The sequence below is a fragment of the Salvelinus sp. IW2-2015 genome, unplaced genomic scaffold (assembly GCF_002910315.2).
Source record: "Salvelinus sp. IW2-2015 unplaced genomic scaffold, ASM291031v2 Un_scaffold563, whole genome shotgun sequence".
Lineage (NCBI taxonomy): Eukaryota > Metazoa > Chordata > Actinopteri > Salmoniformes > Salmonidae > Salvelinus > Salvelinus sp. IW2-2015.
Window position 1 is genome coordinate 391,938 of NW_019942575.1, and position 22,363 is coordinate 414,300.

General features: G+C 43.8%; 2 protein-coding genes across 7 annotated transcripts in view; both read left to right on the forward strand.

Moving 5' to 3' along the window:
• The window catches only part of LOC112068552 (meiotic nuclear division protein 1 homolog), a 35,779-nt gene extending 14,746 nt beyond the window's left edge, over positions 1-21,033 (forward strand). The window contains exons 6-8 of the mRNA XM_024135712.2: positions 1,047-1,161; positions 17,005-17,049; positions 18,113-21,033. Coding sequence (XP_023991480.1) covers positions 1,047-1,161; positions 17,005-17,049; positions 18,113-18,219 — 267 coding nt within the window. The 3' untranslated portion in view covers positions 18,220-21,033. The remainder of the gene's footprint in view (positions 1-1,046; positions 1,162-17,004; positions 17,050-18,112) is intronic.
• Positions 21,034-21,489: 456 nt separating this feature from the next.
• LOC112068553 (transmembrane protein 131-like) overlaps positions 21,490-22,363 on the forward strand; it is a 138,104-nt gene continuing 137,230 nt past the window's right edge. For 4 of the 6 annotated variants that reach the window (XM_024135713.2, XM_024135715.2, XM_024135714.2 and 1 more), the window contains exon 1: positions 21,490-21,787. In XM_024135713.2, the coding sequence (XP_023991481.1) occupies positions 21,499-21,787 (289 nt within the window). In that variant the 5' untranslated portion in view covers positions 21,490-21,498. The remainder of the gene's footprint in view (positions 21,788-22,363) is intronic. The other 2 variants (XM_024135716.2, XM_024135717.2) reach the window with 1 other exon arrangement.

Sequence of the window (22,363 nt, forward strand, 5' to 3'; positions counted from 1 at the left end):
TCTTGGTGGTTCTAAAACTTCTTCCAGTTAAGAATGATGGAGGCCACTGTGTTCTTGGGGACTTCAATGCTGGAAAATGTTGTGGTACCTTCCCAGATCTGTGCCTAGACACAATCCTGTCTCGGAGCTCTACGAAAAAGTAATCTCTCCTCTTCCAGGCTTTTTCTTCTTTGAACTTATATGGTGATTGGCATCTAAACTTTCATAGTATTACCACGACGACTGACAACACAGTTCGTCTTTCAATCACCCAGGTGGGTATAACCAATGAGGAGATGGCCACGTGGGTACTGCTTCTATACCAATGAGGAGATGGGAGAGGCAGGACTTGCACCGCGATCTGCGTCAAGAATAGAAAGGACTTCTATTTTAGCCCTTGGCAACGCAGAAGCTGTCGCGCAGCGGCAGTGTGGGCTGCAATAATTGAATTATATCGATTTCTAATGTATTTTGCGACGTAGGGCGCACGCAACGCGAGCGGGGGCTAAGGTTCAAATCACACTTTAGAAATCGATAAATTCAATTATTGCAAGACCCAGCACTGCTCGCCGCGTCAACCAGTTGCTGTTCGTTGCCAAGGGCTAAAATAGTCAGGGATTAGTGATGGGGTGGTGAATCAATAGTTACAATTTTGGGATATTTTTGACAATGTATTGTTTTGACTATCGCAATATTATTTTAGCGGTAGTTGACTGTACTGCACAAACTCCTTCCTTCATAGCTTGTTCTCAATCTTTTTAAATGGGGAGCCAGTTTKGTTTTCAACACATTTCCCTGACTGATGAAATATCATTTTCTTTTGTCTCTCTGTAGCAGACATGGTGAGCAGTATGTTTGGAACATCGAATCGCAATAAAATCAGTATCGAATCGCAATACATATTGAATCGTGAGAATTGCAGTCTGTATCATATCGGCACCTAAGTATGGTGATAATATCGTATCGTGAGATCCCTGGCAATTCCCTGCCCTAATGTGTTTGCACACTTGGTGTGTGTCTGTCTTTTGGGTTTTCACCTGTGTGTGTGTGTGTGTCCACCTATAAAGGAGGAGCGGGCCACTCTTCTAAAGGAGCTGCAGGCTCTGAGGGAGAAGAGKAGTCATCTGAAGGCAAAGCTGGAGAAGTACAGGGAGTGTGACCCGGAAGTGATCGAGGAGATGAGTGAGTACCCTGTAACCAGCCTCTCAAAAACAAGGAGGCTGCATCCCAATCATCTGACCTTTTTCCTGAAGTGTGCACTCGTTCACTACTCACCACAAATTTACAAGCATTGGATTGGTGTAGGAATGAGCTAGAGGGAGTTAACACCATTTTCTTCTACTAGTCATTTCCATGAAGGGAGGTGAACAAGTGCACACTTCAGGAACAAGGATTAGGGGAATCATTGGGATACACTTGGAAATACACCCAGATGTCCCTCCAAATGTCAGGTGTTAACTTTTATCCGTACTCTTTTTGGTTCTCGAGAAAGAGGCTATTTAGTATTTTATATGTCATATCAACAATGTGTCCTGCTTTAACCACAAGCTCATTTGACTGGATTTTGAACCTTGCCCTCATTTTGTGTATCTTCAAACTTTCGCCATTGTTGAAACCTCCCCATACAAATTCAGTTTGGATCTAATTAATAAAAGGAGGGAATCCAATGAAACATCAAGTGCCTAGTCTGGACAGATGGCTCAATCCACAGCTGTCCATCAGGCAGGTGGAAGCCCAGAGACTGAGAAGCCTGGACAGCGTCCAAGAGAAAGCAATCAAGCAGCCCCATACAAGTAGCCTACGAGTCCATGGTTAAGTTTGGAAAATCTGGATCTGCTCCAGTGGGTAGAAATAGAATGGATAGATTGGACATGGACCCAGTCCAGCACAATGAAATAGGATCCATAGAACAGACATGTTGGCGACGCCATCAGATTTGTGCACCTTGCAGTTGCGTGAAGCACGTAAAAAAGGTAAAGAACTGATGCACTGAGAATCTAGTCATCGAGCATTCCAAATATAGCAATTTTAAACACCCGTCGGTCCACCGCTACTGCATATGGCTTTAAATCGGAATGCCCGTTCTATCCCTCTCCAAATCTATGCTTCCCAGCTGTTCTAGTTCAGTGCCTTCCCCTCCTCGACTTCTCTGGTTTCACAACTCAGTTTAACCCATCTCTTAAATCAGGAACTCCAACTAAGCCCATAGTTGTTATTGCATACACAACATTAACCGGTCGGGATTGACAGCTTTTAACGGTCTGCCCGTGTCCTGATTTTATAGACTGTTTATTTTTACACACCTCTCAACTGGTAGAGGCACGACAAGCGATTGGCTATTTGGAGTCTAAAAAGGAATCGTTGTAGTGGCTTTAGTGTGTGTGTGTGTGTGTCAAATCAAATTTTATTTGTCACATACACATGGTTAGCAGATGTTAATGCGAGTGTAGCGAAATGCTTGTGCTTCTAGTTCTGACAGTGCAGTAATATCTAATAATTCCCGAACAACTACCTAATACACACAAATCTAAAGGGGTGAATGAGAATATGTACATGTAAATATATGGATGAGCGAAGGTGCAGTAGATGGTATAAAATACAGTATATACATGTGATATGAATAATGTAAGATATGTAAACATTATTAGTGGCATTATTCAGAGTGCATTGTATAAAGTGACTAATGATCCATTTATTAAAGTGGCCAGTGATTGGGTCTCAATGTAGGCAGCAGCCTCTCAGAGTTAGTGATTGCTGTTTAACACTCTGATGGCCTTGAGATAGAAGCTGTTTTTCAGTCTCTCGGTCCCAGCTTTGATGCACCTGTACTGACCTCGCCTTCTGGATGATAACGGGGTGAACAGGCAGTGGCTCGGGTGGTTGATCTCCTTGATGATCTTTTTGGCCTTCCTGTGACATCGGGTGCTGTAGGTGTCATGGAGGGCAGATAGTTTGCCCCCGGTGATGCGTTGTGCAGACCTCACCACCCTCTGGAGAGCCTTACGATTGAGGGTGGTGCTGTTGCCATACCAGGCTGTTATACAGCCCGAAAGGATGCTCTCGATTGTGCATCTGTAAAAGTTTTTTAGGGTTTTGGGTGACAAGCCACATTTCTTCAGCCTCCTGAGGGTGAAGAGGTGCTGTTGCGCCTTCTTCACCACACTGTCTCTGTGGGTGGACCATTTCAGTTTGTCTGATGTGTACGCCGAGGAACCTAACTTTTCACCTTCTCCACTGCTGTCCCTTCGACGTGGATAGGGGGGTGCTCCCTCTGCTGTTTCCTGAAGTCTATGATCATCTCCTTTGTTTTGTTGACATTGAGTGAGAGGTTGTTTTCTTGACACCACACTCCGAGTGCCCTCCCTGTGCCCTCCTCCCTGTCTCGTTGTTGTTGGTAAGCCCACTACTGTCGTGTCGTCTGCAAACTTGATGATTGAGCTGGAGCCCCACCCTTTAACCCTTGCGAGGGTTAACTCGTTTAAATGTTTTACTCATGTCAGCCACGGAGAAGGGGAGAGAGGGGGAGGGGGCAGTCCTTGTTAGAGGGCCGCGACGGTGGCACAGGGTGGGGTTGAGACCCAGGGCCTCCAGTTTGATGATGAGCTTGGAGGGTACTATGGTGTTGAATGCTGAGTTGTATTCAATGAACAGCATTTTTACATAGGTATTCCTTTTGTCCAGATGGGATTGTGCAGTGTGATGGCGATTGCATCGTCTGTGGACCTGTTGTGGCGGTATGCGAACTGAAGTGGGTCTTGGGTGGACGTTAAAGGTGGAGGTGATATGTTCCTTGACTAGTCTCTTGAAGCACTTCATGATGACTGAAGTGAGTGCTAAGGGGCGGTACTCATTTAGTTCAGTTATCTTTTCCTTCTTGAAGCATGTGGGTACAACACATTGGGATAGGGAGCGATTGAGGGCTCACTAGAATAGAATAAACATTTTAGCATGAGTGCATTCTGAAAGTATTCACCCCCCTTAACGATCTGGCCTTAATGGCTGGGTTCCTAGGTTCCCTTTCGATGGAGTTTTTCCTAGCCACCTTGCTTCTACATCGGGATTGCTTGTTTGCGCTTTGGGGTTTTAGGCTGGGTTTCTGTATAAGCACTTTGTGACATCTGATGTAAAAAAGGGCTTTATAAATACATTTGATTGACCCCTTGATTTTTTTCCACATTTTGTTGTTACAAAGTGGGATTCAAATGGTTGTGTTGTAATGTTTTGTCAACGATCTACACACGACTCAATGTGAAAGAACTATTAACATTTGTAAAAATAAATATGAAAAATTAAATGCATAATGTCTAGATTTAGGTAAGTATTTAACCCCCTGAGTCAATACATGTTAGAATCACCCTTTGGCAGCGATTACAGCTATGAGTCTTTCTGGGTAAGTCTCTAAGAGCTTTCCATACCTGGATTGTGCACCATATGCCCATTTATTTACTCAACCATTTTCAGGTTTTGCCATAGGTTAACTCCCTTCCGTTTTTCTTTTATATCCTGAAAAACTCCCCAGTCCTTAACAATTACAACAATTACAACCCATAACAAGATGCAGCCACCACTATGCTTGAAATGTGTTGTATTGGATTGGCCCCAAACATAACACTTTGTATTCAGGACGAAAAGTTAATTGCTTTGCCACATTTTTGGGATTATTACTTGTTGCAAACAGGAWATATTTTTTATTCTGTAAAGTCTTCCTCCTTTTCACTCTGTCAATTAGGTTACTATTGTGGAGTAACTACAATGTTGATCCATCCTCAGTTTCCTATCACAGCCATTAAACTCTGTTTTAAAGTCACCATTGGTCTCATGGTGAAATCCCTGAGTGGTTTCCTTCCTCTCCGGCAACTGAGTTAGGAAGGACGCCTGTATCTTTGTAGTGACTGGGTGTATTGATACACCATCCAAAGTGTAATTAAGAACTGCCCCATGCTCAAAGGGATATTCAATGTGGGGGGGGGATGTCCATAGGGGGAGTAAGAGGGGGGACCAGGTAGCTGACTAGTGGTGGCTATTCAGCAGCCTGATGGTCTGAGGGTAGAAAATATTGGCCAGTCTTTCAGTTTTTGCCATGATGCTCCTGTACTGCTTTCGTCTAAGTGATTGAAGCGGGGAGAACAGGGCGTGGCTGGGGTACCTGATGATCTTCTTGGCCTTCCTGCGACACCTGGTGTTGTCTGTKTCCTGTAGGGCAGGCAGTGTACACCCAATGGTGCATTCAGATGCACGTATCACCCTCTGAAGAGCCTTGCGGTCTGTGGGGGAGTTGCCATACCAGGCTGTGATGCCGTACCAGGCTGTGATGCAGCCTGACAGTATGCTCTAGATGGTGCTCCTGTCGAACACTGAGGGCCCTCGGGGACAGGACAAATTTCTTCAGCATCCTGAGGTTGAAGAGTTGCTGTYGTGCCTTCACGGTTAGACCATTTCAGCTTCTCTGAGATGTGTACGCAGAGGAATTTKAAGTTATTGACCGCCTCAATGATGGCCCCGTTCATGAGGATGGGAGCGTGTCCAGCCTGGTTCTTCCTGAAGTCCACAATCAGCTCCTTTGTTTTGCTAACGTTGAGGGAGACGTTTACCTGGCACCATGCCGTCCGAGTGCCTACCTCCTCCCTGTAGGCTGTCTCTTCGTTGTTGGTGATCAGGCCTACCACTGTTGTGTCTTCAGCGAACTTGATGATGGAGTTGGAACTACCCATGCAGTCGTGGGTATACAGAGAATGCAGGAGGGGACTGAGGACGCACCCTTGTGGGGCCCTCGTGTTGAGGATCAGTGTCGAGGTAATGTTGCCTCCCTTCACCACCTGGGCTCGGCATGTCAGGAAGTCCAGGACTCAGTTGCATAGGGAGGAGTTCAGACCCAGAGCTGTGAGCTTTGTCGTCGATGAACAGCATCCATCCATATACATCACACATATATTCCTTTTGTCCAGGTGGTTAAGGGCAGTGCAAAGGCGAATGCGTCGTCCATGGATCTGTCAGGGCGGTAGGCGAATTGGAGAGGGTCGGGGAGGGAGGAGGTGATATGGTCTTTGACTAGCCTTGAAGCATTTCATGATGACTGAAGTGAGTGCTACTGGTCTTTAGTCATTCAGTTCAGTTACTTTCACTTTCTTGGGCACAGGGATGATTGTAGACATCTTGAAGCAGGTGGGTATAGAGGCCTGAGCTAGGTAGAGATTGAAAATGTCAGAACACAACAGCCAGCTGGTYTGCACATCACAATTCTGTGGAGGTTGCTGAGGGGAGGACGGCTCATAATAATGTCTGGAATGGAGTCAATGGAATGGTATCAAACATGTGGTTCCACATTTCAGCTTTTCTTATGAGCCGTCCTCTCCTCAGCAGCCTCCACTGACACRATACCTGTTAGCAAAGGTGTCAGCTAAAGGTGACGTGCTTGCAGGGCTTTGTAGTCTTGCATGATGTCTACATTGAGGCTAATTAGCATTTTGGAATCAGAGTGAGTAAACCTGAAATATATTCATAAGTCACCTTGTCCGAGAGATTTACATGGTTATCAAAACGTAACGCCAGGTTAAACCTACACGAAACACAGCACTTATTTTAAGTGTTCCTAAAATCCCCTATGGGAAAAATGAATGGTGGAGAAATTATTGGAACCATTTCCCTGTTTGACCGCTAGGTATTATGATCTCCACTATGGGGCTCTATAACAAAGGGGTTGAATACTTATTGACTCAAGATATTTCAGCTTTTCATTTTCAATTAATTTGTAAAAATTTCAAAACATAATTCCACTTTGACATTATGGAGTATTGTGTGTAGGCCAGTACCCAAAAATCTCAATTTTATCAATTTTAAATTTGGGCTACAACACAATGTGTAGAAAGTCCAGGGGTGTGAACACTTTCTGAAGGCACAATACATGAAGGCACAATTTAATATTTACACTTGTTTTCGAGATTGGGGGACAACTGTTAAAATTGTGCCTTATTTTGCAATCAAAGTAAGAGTCGTGTGTGTGGAATGAATGTATGTGTGAGCACGTGCGTGTTCGTGTGCATTGCAACCCCTGAAGGCATCCCCCATCACTCACTTGTCTTGACTGGTATCTGAACCCCCCCCCCAAAATGGTTTCTAATTGTGGCCCATCTACTGTGGCTCCCTAGTGAAAGTGGATGCCTCCCGCCTTTCCCCACCCTAGCTCCCACAGCCCGTCCCCTGAGCTCTGAAAGACGAGTACACGGCAAACTGTCAAACCCTCACCCCGTGTGTGTTCTGCTTAAGCCTGAATGATGAGGCGTGAAAGTCGAATAACGTGATCCATATCCTACAGATGCATGGCACTCCCAGATGGATGGCTGGAGGGAGGGAGGGGGACCTCCCCTATTCTGGTTCCCCCTGCTAGTGGGTTTGCCCACATGTCCTTCAGGAACTGATTGATTCTGGTAACGCTGTTGTCGGCAGTGCGAACTGAATACCCCGGCGCAGGCGGATGCCAAGGAGGACTCCGCCCCTACCGCTTCTCCCTTCTCTCTTTCACCACCATCTATCTCACCCCCCCGCAGCTGTCTCGTTGCCGGAGGGGCTCCACACGGCTGGGCGTTCAGCCCCGCACACATTTTCACATAATCGTCTCCATGTTTCCCCCATGAAGCGTTAATTGTATTTCCAAAGCTGCTTGTGGTTCTTGTGAGGTTATAGGACACCGTGTTGTGCCTAGGTTCAAACGGGGTGTGGATTCAGCCTGCAGTGTGCTAAGGCATCCCTAGAGTCCGGTTCTGGTCTAGCAGAAGGCTGTGGGCATAGGGGTTCATTAAGAACCTACTATTAGACTTGCTATCAAGAGATTGACACTTAATACAACTATGAATTGAACTGAATTAATCAAATGTTTTACATTGAAGGACAGTCAAGGGATACAATTAAAAGATTAAAAGCAAATAGACTACAAACCTCGGGACATTTGTATAACAAATAATACAAAAGCATCACGGGGGAAAAAGAACATGAACATTATTCTGTACTGTACATATTATGCAGCTGAGCTATACTTCGCTGTGTTGGCGCCTACAGGTGAGTCTGCTTTGAGTTAACAATTAGCCCCTAGCACTGATATCCTCGTAGTTGGAGAAGCTTGCTTTGAGTTTGAGTTATGGATAGGCCAGGCCTCTGCTGTTTATGATCACTAGGCATGCTCCTCTCCCTTAGACAGTCTTGTCGGCTTTGCCCACAGGATTTAGTCTCAGTAGAGATGTAGTACACACCGGAGCTGAAATGGCTCCATCTAGAATTATTTTTCTTGCGCAGAGAGCTGAAGATCATCTCATCTTGCATCAGATCTCCTGGTCGGCTCCTTGGGGTGTTGCCCTCATTCTTGATGCTAGGACCATGACCCCTGAGGGTGTCTGTATTAACATAGAGCTSCATCATCTTTTCCTCTGCCTCACCACTGTCAGTAGTGTCCATAGATACTCAGACTTCTCCACTACTTATGTCACTGAGTTACCCCCAAAAAACGAATGTCTGCACTGTACTCTTGCATGGGTCTCTGCTCAAGTCAAATAGAGTTTGTTTTTTTTGCTCGCGTACACATATTTTGTAGATATTATCGCGGGTGTAGCGAAATGCTTATGTTCCTAGCTCCAACAGTGCAGTAATACCTTAAAATACAGAAGCTCTGTGACAATACTGGCCAGTTACATGCTGTATTGCCTATCTCCCTCAGTAAACAGGATGCTACGATAGGAAGACAGACTTGCAAAAAATAGCTTTGACCTTTGAAAACAATGGCAAAAAAACCTCGCTCTTTTGAAAAAGGTCATCAGTGTGTCGTCGGCAAAGTGAAACACTTCTCTGCAATGGCATTTTGACTTTCSATACAAACTCGGGCTTGAGCAGAGTTTTGTCGTTTTTCCACATTGAAGCAAATTATCAAAATAACAAACTCATTCTTAAAAGCTCATTCTGTTCAATCATATTCCAATATGCCTGTGACTTCCTAATTGAATGTGACCTCACTTTCAGGGCTGTACAGTGCGATCATTTTACTCACATGTGCCTAAATATTTGAATTAAAGTAGTTTTATCTTTAAGTGGGGAGACAACTTGGGAGTGTAGCTTGCTAGCTGACTCACTTGACTGCTGACATTGATTGACAYTGTAGAAATGTTCAATGTATTGAAAATGAAATGCATRAATAAGTATTCACACCCMTTTGCTATGACACTCYGAATTGAGCWCAGGTGCATCCAATTTCCTTTGAWCATCTTTGAGAATTTTWAATTTTACCTTTACTTCAACAGGTTTTTTTCTCATTGAGAAAATATCTCTTTTCCAAGAGAGACCTGGTCCAATAGCAGCAGGGGGAACAACGTTTCAGACAAAATAACTTACATACACAACATTAAACAAAACTATAAACACACATACAGTACAACAATTACATATTACATTTACATTTAAGTCATTTAGCAGACGCTCTTATCCAGAGCGACTTACAAATTGGAAAGTTCATACATATTCATCCTGGTCCCCCCGTGGGGAATGAACCCACAACCCTGGCGTTGCAAGCGCCATGCTCTACCAACTGAGCCACACAGGACCAGTATTACATTAAAAACACAAACATCTTGACTAAAAACAGCTGGCCTAAAAACAATTACACTCTTCTATGATATATACATCGATCAAGTGTTTAAACTCCACCAACGAAACTAGATCATCACATGTTAAAATGTTCAGGAGAGAATTCCAGGACCACGGTGCTAAGTAACTAAAACTATTTCTACCATGACCTGTTCTAATTTTTGGTGCTGTTAGAAGCAAATCAGAATGAAACCGTAATTGATATTTATTTATTGACCTGACTTAAAAAGAACAGAGATAAAATGGCATTTTACCCAATATGGCCTTATAAATCAGTGTATACCAGTGTTTAAGCCAACGCAAGGTCAATGATGACCAGCCAACAGCGCTGTAGAGATCACAATGATGTGTTAGACGTTTCTGATTTGTAATGAACCTGAGGGCTGCATGATACACTGAATCAAGTGCTCTCAGGGTAGTGGCTGAGGCCTTCATATATAAAACTTCACTAAAATCTAAAACCGACAGTAATGTACATCGTACCAGCTCCTTCCTGGCCTCAAAAGAAAAACAAGCCTTATGCCGGTAATAAAATCCTATTTTCAGCTTGAGCTTCCTTATCAAGTTCTCTACATGCACAGTGAAGCTCAGCTTTTCATCAACCCACACACCCAAATATTTGTACACTTTAACTTCCTCTATAATATGTCCAGCCAATGTAGCAATGACATGATTTGTAACATGCCTGGCATTTGAAAATACCATGCATTTTGTTTTAACCGAATTTAGAATCAGCTTTAAATCATACAGATTCTGTTGTATGATGTTAAATGCTCTTTAAGGAGATGGAGATGTCACTACAACTTGATTGGAGTACACCTGTGGCCAATTCAATTGTTGGACATGATTTAGAGAGAAAACACACCTGTCTATAGAAAGTCCCACAGTTGACAAAGCATGTCAGAAATCTCCTACATAATTGTAATGAGGCATATCTGGTGAAGGATGTACAACTATTTTTATAGTGTTCAATGTTTCCAAGAGCACACTGGTCTCCATCATTTGAGAAATATGGAACTACCCAGACTCTGCCTACAGCTGGCCCTCTGACCAAACTGAGCAACTCGGTAAGAAGGATCTTGGTCATGGAGGTGAAGAACCCAATGACCACTCTGACAGATCTACAGAGGTCCTTGGCTGAGATGGGAGAACCAGTCTCTACAGCACTTCACCAATCTGGGCTTTCTGGGAGMGTGGCCAAACGGAAGGCACGACGGCATGCTTGGAGTTTGCAGAATGGCAAGTGAAAGACCGAGATCGATCATAAGGCAAAAGATTCTGTGGTCTGAGACAAAAATGTAACTCTTTGGCCTGAATGCAAAGCGCTGTCTGGAGAAAACCAGGCACAGCTCATCACCCGTCTAACACTATCCCTACTGTGAAGCATGGTGGTGGCAGYATCATGCTATGGGGATGCTTTTCAGCGAAGGGACTGGGAGACTGGTAAGGATAGAGGGAACAATGAATGGATCCAAATGCAGGCAAATCCTTGATGAGAACCTGCTTCAAAAAGCAAACAACCTTAGAATGGGACAAAGATTTACGTTCTAACAGGACAATGACCCCAAGCATACAGCCAAAGCAATGGCTTCATAACAAGAATGTGAAAGTCCTTGAGCGGCCCAGGCAAAGCCCAGACTTGAATCACATTGAAAATCTGTGGAAAGACTTGATTGCTGTTCACCGCCGCTCCCCATCTAACTTAAGAGCTTGAGAAAATTTGCAAGGAAGAATGGGAGAAAATCACCACATCCAGATGTGCAAAGCTGATAAACATACCCAAGACGACTCAAAGCTGTAATCGCCGCCAAAGGGGCTTCCACAAAATGTATTTAATCTATTTGTAATTCAGGCTGTAACACAACAAAATGTGCAGTAAGTCAAGTGGTATTAATACTTTCTGCACTGTAAGTACCCCAGTAGTTAGGCCATTTTATCTTTGAAAACTCAAACATTGAACTGATACTTTAAATTCAGCAATACAGAGTCTCCAATGGATGTGGGAAAAGTAAATGGAGGTACTTCAAACCTAAATTGACATTTTATAAGAAATCTTGACTCCATGTGAGCCTGCTTTGACTTAGCAGTTAGCCCCTTAGCACTGATGGGTTTGGAGTTTCAGTTATTGATATGCTACTTTCTCACAGATCCAGAGGAGCAATTCACTGCATTGTGTATTATGCTAGCTCTCCTCTGTCTATCACGCCACACGGTTCTTTTTTTCTTGCCCTGATAGCTGTTATAGGCTCCCCTTACACCCAGTACACTGTGGTCAATGGGGTGCCGTCCACCCATTGTCAGGTCCCTTCATCTCGGTCAGTTAGACCAATCCAGAATCCCTTGTCGACGACTTCATGGATAAATACCTATTCCTCTCTGCTGTTTTATGATCACCAGGTCTGTTYCTCTTCTTAGACGGTCCTGTTTGCACTCCTCCCAGGATTTAGTATAAACACTACACTCACCGTCATGAGAGGTGGTAGAAACTGGAGCTTAAATATCTCCATCCCCGTTGAGAGTTTTGCTCTAGCACAGAGCCCGTCACTGGTCTTTCTCAGCAGCGCAGTGGGTTTTAAAAACGCTCGCCCCGAGAATCATTCCAGTATAGTGATCCCAGCCAGTAGAAGAATACACAACAACCCCAGACATACTGCAGCAGCTCTTTTTCACTGAGATCTCCAAAACGGGATGCTTATCTACTAGTTGGCTCCTTGGGGTGTGTCTCTCTGTGCTGGGGGTCAAGGCCTCTGAGGCTGCCTGCACTGCTGTAGGTATTGACAAGATGTTGCTGTAGATATTTACGCTCTGCCTCACCACTGTCTTTTGTTGTAATAAATACTCCTGACATCTCCATGTCATGATAAGAAATCCATACAAAACTATTAGGAAAACAAAACATTAACGGCACTCTACAGTTAAGAAGTGCAGCTGAGCCATAAATTGCTGGCATGGTTCCTACAGGCGAGTCTGCTTGGAGTTAGCCACTAGCGTGGATGCCCTCATATTTTGAGAAGCCAACTTGGAACTTTTGTGTATGGGTTGGCAACCATCTCACAGATCCAAAAGTGCAGTTCACTGCATTCTCCTCTCGGGTAGAAAAATGGGTCCATCACTCTGCAGTCTGCCCTGAACTCAGGTTCTCCCCTTGACCAGTACTCTGTAGACAGAGGTGTGTCATCCGCCCATGTTTATGATCATCAGGTCTGCTTTCCTCCCAGGATTTAGTCTCAGTAGAGATGAAGTACAAACTGGAGCTAAAATGTCTCCATCCCAGTTTCTCTAGCCCAGAAAGCTGACAATCACTTTATTATAGTGGACACTCAGGCCTATGATCTCTGCCAGCAGGACAACAGCCCCAGACAGACTGCAGCAACTCTGTACGGTCTGGACTGCTGATCTTCTGCTCGGCTCCTTGGGGTGTTGCCCTTTGTCTTATTGCTGGGATCATGACACCTGAGGGTGCCTGCACTGCTGTAGACATTGACAAGATGCTTCTGTATATATTCATATTTACTCTCCTCTGCCTCACCCCTGTCAATGCTGTCTTTGTGGTCATAGATACTCTCAGACCTTTCCATCTCCATGTACTACCTATGGCCTTCTGAGTCAAACAGAATGTCTTTACTGCTGTCTAATACATGTCTCTGCCATGTCTGTGACAGTTCTGTTTAGTTAGGGACTTTGTTAGGGACTTCCTGTCAAACCATGAAGAGAAAGGCTTCTATATGTGACTGGCTGCAGTGCGGTTATTTAAAGTTCAGGCGGCCAGATTGCTCCGTCAAAAAAGCATGAGGCGTGTCCCTTTTGGTTGAGGAGTGGGCCTAGCAAATTCACATCATTGAAAATTATGGCAAAAAATAAACTAGTTCTGTACACACARTGTAACTGCCGGAGTGAGACTAACTTATTTTATTAAAATGTTTATTTTGTCCTTTTATTTAACTAGGCAAGTCAGTTAAGAACAAATTCTTATTKTACAATGACGGCCTACCCAGTCCAAACCCTCCCCTAATCCGGACAACGCTGGGCCAATTGTGCGCCGCCCTTTGGGATTCCCGATCACGATCACGGCCGGTTGTGATACAGCCCGGGATCGAACCAGGGTCTGTAGTGACGCCTCTAGCACTGAGATGCAGTGCCTTAGACCGCTGCGCCACACGGGAGTCCAAAACTTCTATCCAGCATGTGGTTCTTCAATTGACCCAAAAATAAACCGTTACCTTTGCTGTCAAAGACAACATGACTCAGAAAAGCACTGTATGAGTTTTCTTTTATTATAATGAACAAAAAGGTAAACRCAACATGTAAAGTGTTGGTCCCATGTTTCATGAGCTGAAATAAAAAATCCCAGACAAGCACAAAAAGCTGATTTCTCTCAAATTTTGTGCACAAATTTGTTTACATCCCTGTTAGTGAGCATTTCTCCTATGCCAAGATATTCCATCCACCTGACAGGTGTGGTATATCAAGAAGCTGATTAAACAGCATGATCACTACACAGGTGCACCTTGTGCTGGGGACAATAAAAGGCCACTCTAAAATGTGCAGTTTTGTCACACAACACAATGCCACAGATACCTCAAGTTGAGGGAGCGTGCAATTGGCATGCTGACTGCAGGAATGACCACCAGAGCTGTTGCCAGATCATTTTGTTAATTTCTCTACCTTAAGCCTCCTCCAACGTCATTTTAGAGAATTTGGCAGTACGTCCAACCAGCCTCACAGCCGCAGACCACGTGTAACYACGCCATTCCAGGACCTTCACATGCGGCTTCTTCACCTGGGGGATTGTCTGAGACCAGCCACCCAGACAGTTGATGAAACTGTGGGTTTGCACAACTGAAGAATTTCTGCATAAAGTGTCAAATYGTCTTGGGAAGCTCACCTGCGTGCTTGTCGTCCTCACCAGGGTCTTGACCTGACTGCAATTTGGCGTCGTAACAGACWTCAGTGGGCAAATGCTCACTGGCACGCTGAAGAAGTGTACTCTTCAGCGTTTTAACTTTACYGGGCAGATGGSAGACCGAGATCCTGAGGCCCATTGTTGTGCCATTCATCTGCCGCCATCACCTCATGTTTCAGCATGATAATGCCCCATGTTGCAAAGATCTGTACACAGTTCCTGGAAGCTGAAAATGTCCCAGTATTTCCATGGCCTGCATACTCACCAGACATGTCACCCATATGAGCATGTTTGGGATGCTCTGGATCGCAGTTCCCGCCAATATCCAGCAACTTCGCACAGCCATTGAAGGGCAGTGGCACAACATTCCACAGACCACAATCAACAGCCTGCTCAACTCTATGCGAAGGAGATGTCTTGTTGCATGAGGAAAATGGTGGTCACACCAGATACTGACTGGTTTTCTGATCCACACCCCTATATTTCAGTCAGTTTTTTTTAAGGTATCTGTGAACAACAGATGCATATCTGTATTCCCARGCATGTGAAATCCATAGGTTAGAGYCTAATTTATTTATTTCAATTGTCTGATATAAACTGTAAGTCTATCTTTGAGATTGTTGCGTTTKATCTTTTTGTTCAGTGTAGGTGAAACTCCGAGCAGATTTACTTTAAAAGCCTGTGTCAGTCAACACTCTCATGTCCATTTTTAACCTGAATTTCAGTTCTTAAAGCTCAACTAGCTTCAGYAGTTTTTAATTGATCTTACACTGCTGCTTGTCTTGCCGTCCTTTTAGCAGCATCAGAGACATCAAGGATCGGTAAACAACTCCCTTCTAAAGCACAGCAACTCTTGTCGTTATTGCCAGGGACAACATTTACACACAGGCGCTATGGATATACTGTAAGTCCGCAATGGATGTTTAATCTTGGTTATAAAGTCAGGGTTTAGTGTTAAGACTGACATGAGTGCTTTGTTTGGTGTCTAAGAGCTATGATAGCGTGTTGCTTTGTAAAGAATAGAGTTCAGTTCAAGTTGGCCCTTGTCTTTCAGCTTCAATCGGATTGCTTAAGTAAAATGTAAAAAAGAAAATCCTAGACCAGCATCAAATCTGTGTGGACATAAACCTTGACTTATGCTTACTTATACACTTGATCATTTTATGCTTTTATTTCTTTGCACATAACTTTCATGAAAATTTGAGTTGCCAGTGAAATCCAGTTGAGCAAGCAAGAGGGGAAATGGAATTTGCAATTCAAAGTGCGTCCTCTGAAATGTCAAGTTTGTTCCCCAAAACCATTTTTTTTTTTTGTATCCTCTCTCTCTTACATGAGAATTACTTATTGTTACTCATTTKACCATTTCCCACACAGCCTTTGTGATTAAACCTGTGTAAGTACGTTGACTTGGACACAGTTACTGTTATGTATTCTTTGGTCTCAATGGGTTTGGTTAATTAGTTGTAGTTTAAGAGAGCGTAACGGTATAGCTCTATCCTTTTCCTGATTGAGCTGTATTGAGTTCTTCTTTGGGGACATAGGCCTGTGACAAAACAAAAAAGGCCACAAATGACATTAAATGATATTTATTTCAGATGACTCTGTTGCATTTGTTGCTACAGCAATAGCTACAAATCAAGTTAACCCCCTGCCTCTACTTGCTGATCCGAAGCAAGATTTCCTTTCATCTAATAACCACTCAGCATATCATCACCGGTGTCGAAAATCTGATCCAGCAACCGTTCCTTCGAGGGCATCTTTTCCCTGGAGACGGAGGTCTTACTTGGCTTCCAACGACGAATGCGGCTTTGGCCAAGCTTGCGTGGCCCAGCTCCTCCCTTGGCTGGCACTCCCGTGCCCCTCTGCCAAGAAATTGGAGACTCAGCGCTGCACTCTCCTCGGCGCTAGGTAGCATGTTACACTGACATAGCAGATTGACCTGCCATCTCCGCCACGGCTATTCACAAAGGGCTGTAATGGATGGCGCACATAGGGTAACTCTCACTTTGGAATTGAAAGTGGTTGGTGTGCGCTCAAAGTGATGGTTTGGCTTACAAAGCGGCGTCAGGGCTGGGGTGTCGGACTGTGGAAGGGATTTCTCTGGTCAGAGCATTGAAAAAGAAACGCACTCCACAGCATAATGTACTGTCGAGGCAAAGGACTCGACGTAAAACTGGCACTGTAGTGGTTGTGTAGTAGTGTATAAACTTTACCTTTTTTGTTTCCTGTAGTCAAGTGATATGTACAAATGTTCTACTAAATGCATCAACTCTTTCTGATGAAAGACTGAGGCTGGTTCTCAGACCCAGATTACTCCTGGACTAAAATGCATGCTCAAAGCCCTTTCCAGATACATTTGCCATTAAGTCCAGGAGTAGGCACTGGGTCAGGGATACCTACCCTCAATGTCTGATTTTTGTTTTTGGTCTTTGTCTAACATTGCAGACAGTTTCATAAGTACAGTACCTATGTGTTAATGGTAGGGTTGTGTCTTGCAGGAAAGTCCAATGTCACAGCTAAAGAGGCAGTGTCCAGGTGGACAGGTAAGTCAACTGAAAGACAAACCTGACACACACACACACACACACACACACACGAACAGGCCGCCAGACCGTATGGACATTACACTGGGTTGCATGATTCAACGTGGTGTAGGGAAAGGCCCCACACACACTCACCATTACTGGCCAATTTCACACACACACACACACACACACACACACACACGCGTTTTCTTCCCCTGACCTTCTTTTGAGTCGTGTAGGAAAAGGCACATCCATTACAAAGTGGTATTTCTCTGGGAATCCACTTCTGTGATGACAAAGCTGAAAACACAGTACCTACTAACTAACTGCAGCCCTAAGCACTCCCCATTGTGGCCTGTGTCAACTCCCAGCATACCCTGCACAGGCTCCATGTGCACTACGTGACCCCTGGCAGTAACCTGGGGCGACCAGTGACCTCAGGGTGATTATGGTCGTGGGGAGGGWCTACAGGGAGTTAGGGGCTACTAGGTGGAGTTTAGTGAGGAGCGGGGTTAGTATTTACATACCAGTTATCATGTTGCAGTGGATAACTCGCCTTTAATTTACGGCCTTTCACACTGGGTGAACACACACAGGCTTTCCCTCTCACTATCACACAYAGCCTTGCATGAGCGCACACACCCCAGGGATYACACCACCACCCACTCTGTAAATAGTGTCATTGCATGACGTTAGCGAGTGAATTTATCCGGCCTGGGTTTATTGTTAAGCCTGACAAGTCAYTTAAAGGTGCAATTAGACCTATCCATTGATCCCAGGGAGTGAAAGTGCTCTGSTAACCTTCTCATAAAGGATCAACTTTTACTCACAACAAATCTCTATTTGGCAACATTGAAATCACATTTTTAAACAATTCTGACGTAAGTTATTTTTGTTCTGTTTGATGAATAATGCGACTCATCGGAGTGAGAACACAACAATATGCGGTGATCCAATTGTTCTAATTTGACTTTTGTGAGTCAAATTAACTCATTTCAGTCAGTTTTGAAYGAATGAGATCAGTAAGAAACATGAGTTGTTTAATAAAGTAGTTTTCTAATCATTGAATTTTTGTCTACAGATAACGTCTTTGCCATCAAGTCGTGGGCCAAGAGGAAGTTTGGTTTCGATGATGGACGCATCGATAAAGCCTTCGGGATACCTGAAGACTTTGATTACATGGACTGACTACACKATCTGTAATTTCTATTAATTGTTTTTGTTAATTGAGTGACAGCCACTGCACAGGTTGCAACACAAGTCAGACATGTTACTTAAATCCACTCAGACAAGCCCCTCAAAAAACAGCCTTATGCTTTTCGTAGTTGACTTGGGGCAGCTGCCATTTTGACGCTCGCTCATGGCCCTCGCAGGTGCAAATGCTGCTTCTGTGGAACTTGAGAAGGCGCTGTGCTAACSTTTTGGCTGTTTCGTCCGTGGTGGGGGGGCCCTACATTTGGGACACCTGTTCGCATGAAAATCAAGAGCCCAGAGTCGTTCACGGAAATTAGTTGTGTTCAGCACTCTACACACAGAAAAAGAAGCGGCACATCAAACTCCCATGCGATGTTAAAAATCTGATCTTAACKGATTTAAACAGATGGAAATGAAAACAGCCACTCATGTTGTTTTTGCTCTCCCCMTCTCTCTTTTCGTAATTTACTTTGACAAAAGAAGCATCTGCCACTGTGGCACTAGGACTGACTGAATTTTCCTTATCTCCTGTTTAAATTAAGACGGAGAGGGTCGTTGTGGACAAAACGTGCTTGGTGATTGACAACGCAGTGGCGTGGAGAGCAATGCAAGGAGCACCGAAACACACACGGAAGCGCCACTGAAATATCGTTGAGGAGGCTTTACAGTGGGGATATGTTTAGAATTTAGAAGAGCCATACATTATAACTCCCTGTAAATGTGCTTTATAGTCTTGTGGCTCTGTAGCCTCGAGACTGAGCAGTTCAGGTTTTGTTGTTGRAAACATGATGGATGATTTGTTTGAATGGAGAGGTGAATGACCCGTTAACATTTAAAAGTCTTTATGTTATGTTTTCTTACTTAACTGTTGTTTTTCCACAGGCCTACATGTACCTTAATTGATTTCATATGCCTTGAATATCCAAGCAACAGGGTGAATGCATCACCTTTCATTTTCTGTCAGACCTGGAACGTGGCGAAAACCTCTCAAACATAAAGGGCAGCATTTTTCTGCTGTACGCCGGGATTTATTCCAACGTGGTAAGAGCAGAAGGGGTATTGTAGTCGTGATCGGTTCAGAATAATTTTTGTGCTTTTGCTGACTTTATGTTTTGACTGTTTTTGTAAAACTGCACAAGCAATGGGTAGAATTGCTGTGCTCATGGAGTTGACTCCAGGTGCCATTATACTACTAGGGGTGAAATGTCAACCCATTTGTTCAAAATGAAAGTATCCACACAGATCCTACCCATCTCTTCATGTTGCTCAAACTGTACATGGATTGACACTGCAATTATTTACTGCTGTATCCTTATGCATGTTGTTCAAAATGTTCAATGTATTCATAAGTCCATGCTCCCATTAGAGCAGATTCAGCATTATTGTACATAGGGAAATGGGGCTGTCTAGTCAGTTGTAAAACTGAATGCATTCTTCTGAAAACTGTCTTCCGCATTTAACCAAATGCCTCTGAATCAGAGGCGTGTAGGGGGTGGCTTTATTGACATCCATGTAATCAGGGCCTGGGGAGCAGTTGTTGTGGGAGGTTAACTGCCGTGCTCGGGCAGAACGGTAGATTATTACCTTGGCGGCTCTGATATTTGATCCAGCAACCTTTCGATTACCAGCCAGGCTCCTGCCACCGAGTAGGACCTGCTGCTACAAATATAGTAATACTATAATGAACAAAAATATAAACGCAACATGTAAAGTGTTACTTACATGAGCTAAAATAAAAGATCCCAGAAATTTTCCATACACATAAAATGCTTATTTCCCTACAATTTTGTGCATARATTTGTTTACATTTCTCCTTTGCCAAGATAATCCATCCACCTGACAGGTGTGGCATATCAAGAAGCTGATTAAACAGCATGATCATTGCAAAAGTACACCTTGTGCTGGGGACAATAAAAGGCCACTAAAATGTGTCGTTTTGTCACACAACACAATGCCACAGATGTCTCATGTTTTGAGGGAGCGTGCAATTGGCATGCTGACTGCGAGAATGTCCACCAGAGATGTTGCCAGTGAATTTAATGTTCATTTCTCTACCATAAGCTGCCTCCAATGTCGCTTTAGATAATTTGGCAGTACGTCCAACCGACCTCACAACCGCAGACCATGTGTAACCACGCCAGCCCAGGACCTCCACCTGCGGGATCGTCTGAGACCAGCCAACCGGACAATTGATGAAACAGGAGTATTTCTGTATGTAATAAAGCCCTTTTGTGGGGAAAAACTAATTCTGTTTGGGTGGGCCTATGCCCTCCTAAGCCCCCCTCATTGCTGCACACCTGCCCAGTCATGTGAAATTCATAGATTAGGGCCTAATGACAGTTTCAATTGACTGTTTCCTTAAATGAACTAGCTCAGTAAAATTGTTGCATGTTGAATTTTTTTTCTTCTCCAGTATACTTTACCTGAACCCTCTGCCCACTACAGTGTGCAGATATTGTTTCAAGCATAACATACCTAGTCTAAACATGCTTGGCCTAAACGTTTGAACAATGACACCCACCACGGAGTGTGTGTGATATTTGTGTCTGACCCTGCTTAGCCTGTCCATTCTGATTCATGAGGTTGACCTGAATGTTCCAACTTTGAAGTCTGCACCAAAAAAAACTGTTCACCCTTGAGCAGTTGTGTCAAAGTGTACTTAATTTAGATATAGGCTATTGACTTTTATGTACGCCACTAATTGTCTACCAACCATTGTTGCTAACCTAACACTGGCACATGACCTGTTTCAATGTTGAACTTGAATACCAATGACCTTTATAACTCTTGTTATAAAGCTAGTATTAAATAAAGTGCAAGAAATGTGCTTTATGGCATAATTTGAGTTTGCAGGAAATTCAGATGTTCTAGCACTATGAATATGGCAGTTTGATTATTCTATATGGGAACCACATGATGGAATCTCTCTTAACCTTTGGAGTGATGATGTTATTGACTTTGTTCATGATCTTTTGATCGGCACAATGTTTTTCAACCTCAGTAGTAGTGGGGTAGTATAGGCAATTTATAAACAATGGGTCCACAAGCACATCATCAGAACCTAGATTTGCTTTTGTTGACCGCATGACAGTTGTTTGCCAGCGGGGRAAAAAACGAAATAGAATGTTTCGCATAAACTTTGTTCTCTGCCAGATGTACTTGCGCATTGGACTGGCCACGCGATATTCCCATGAGTTTAATAATTTGGTGCGTTTAGTTCGTCATGTTCTGGTCAGCCTCATTGTGCSAAAATCAGCCAACGCAGGCAGATGAATGCAACCGCTTGGCTGTAGTCGGCGCATACTTTCCACACACACAGCGAGAAAGAGGGCGAGGGTTGAGGAACAGAACAGAGTGGGAGGGTTTGCGAGACGGGGGAGCCAGAGAAAGAGAAAGCCAAGCGTAGCACAAGGCAGGCTGCTAGATGAACAGGGCAGCATGGCGGGGGTACGGGAGTTCCAACAAGGCAGCCGCTGTCACAGAACAACGTGGATTAATATTATACTCGGAATTCTACAGCTACTTTTGCCCTGCGTACAGCATGGAGGGGCTCAATTACAAGGTCTGGAGAAGTACATTTCTCTTCAATAATTAAACACCCATTGCGAAAATGTCGGCGAGAACTGCCAGTAACGTTACTGAGTTGACAGTGAAGACAAGTCGCTATGCGAAAACGGGAATGCTACTGCAACCATCGTATTGTAGATTAAAAACGATAGTGTCAAATATGTTGATGTATACAGACATGTAGCTAACGTTATTTACTTATAAGGGCTAAGACTATTTTATTTAGTATTTCTTTAAAAAAAAATCAGTGGCCAGTTTCCTGTGCTGGTTCATGCAAGCTATAACGTTATTTCAGTGAAGTGTCGCGTTTACAGTAGCTAGCTAACTTAGCTACAAGGGAACTTCGTTTAATTATAGTTAGCTAGCCAAATGCCATTGTTTTGACTGTTTTAAATGTTTCATTTTTTTTGATTATGTTATACATGTATAGCTCGGCTTTTATAAACGTTAAAGCTATGTGTTTACAAGCTAACCTAAAACCAAGCTAGCCAGTTAATAACAACAATAATCATTTGGCGGGTGCTTATTGGTCTATTTAACACATGTACACGTGTGTATTAATACGCATGTG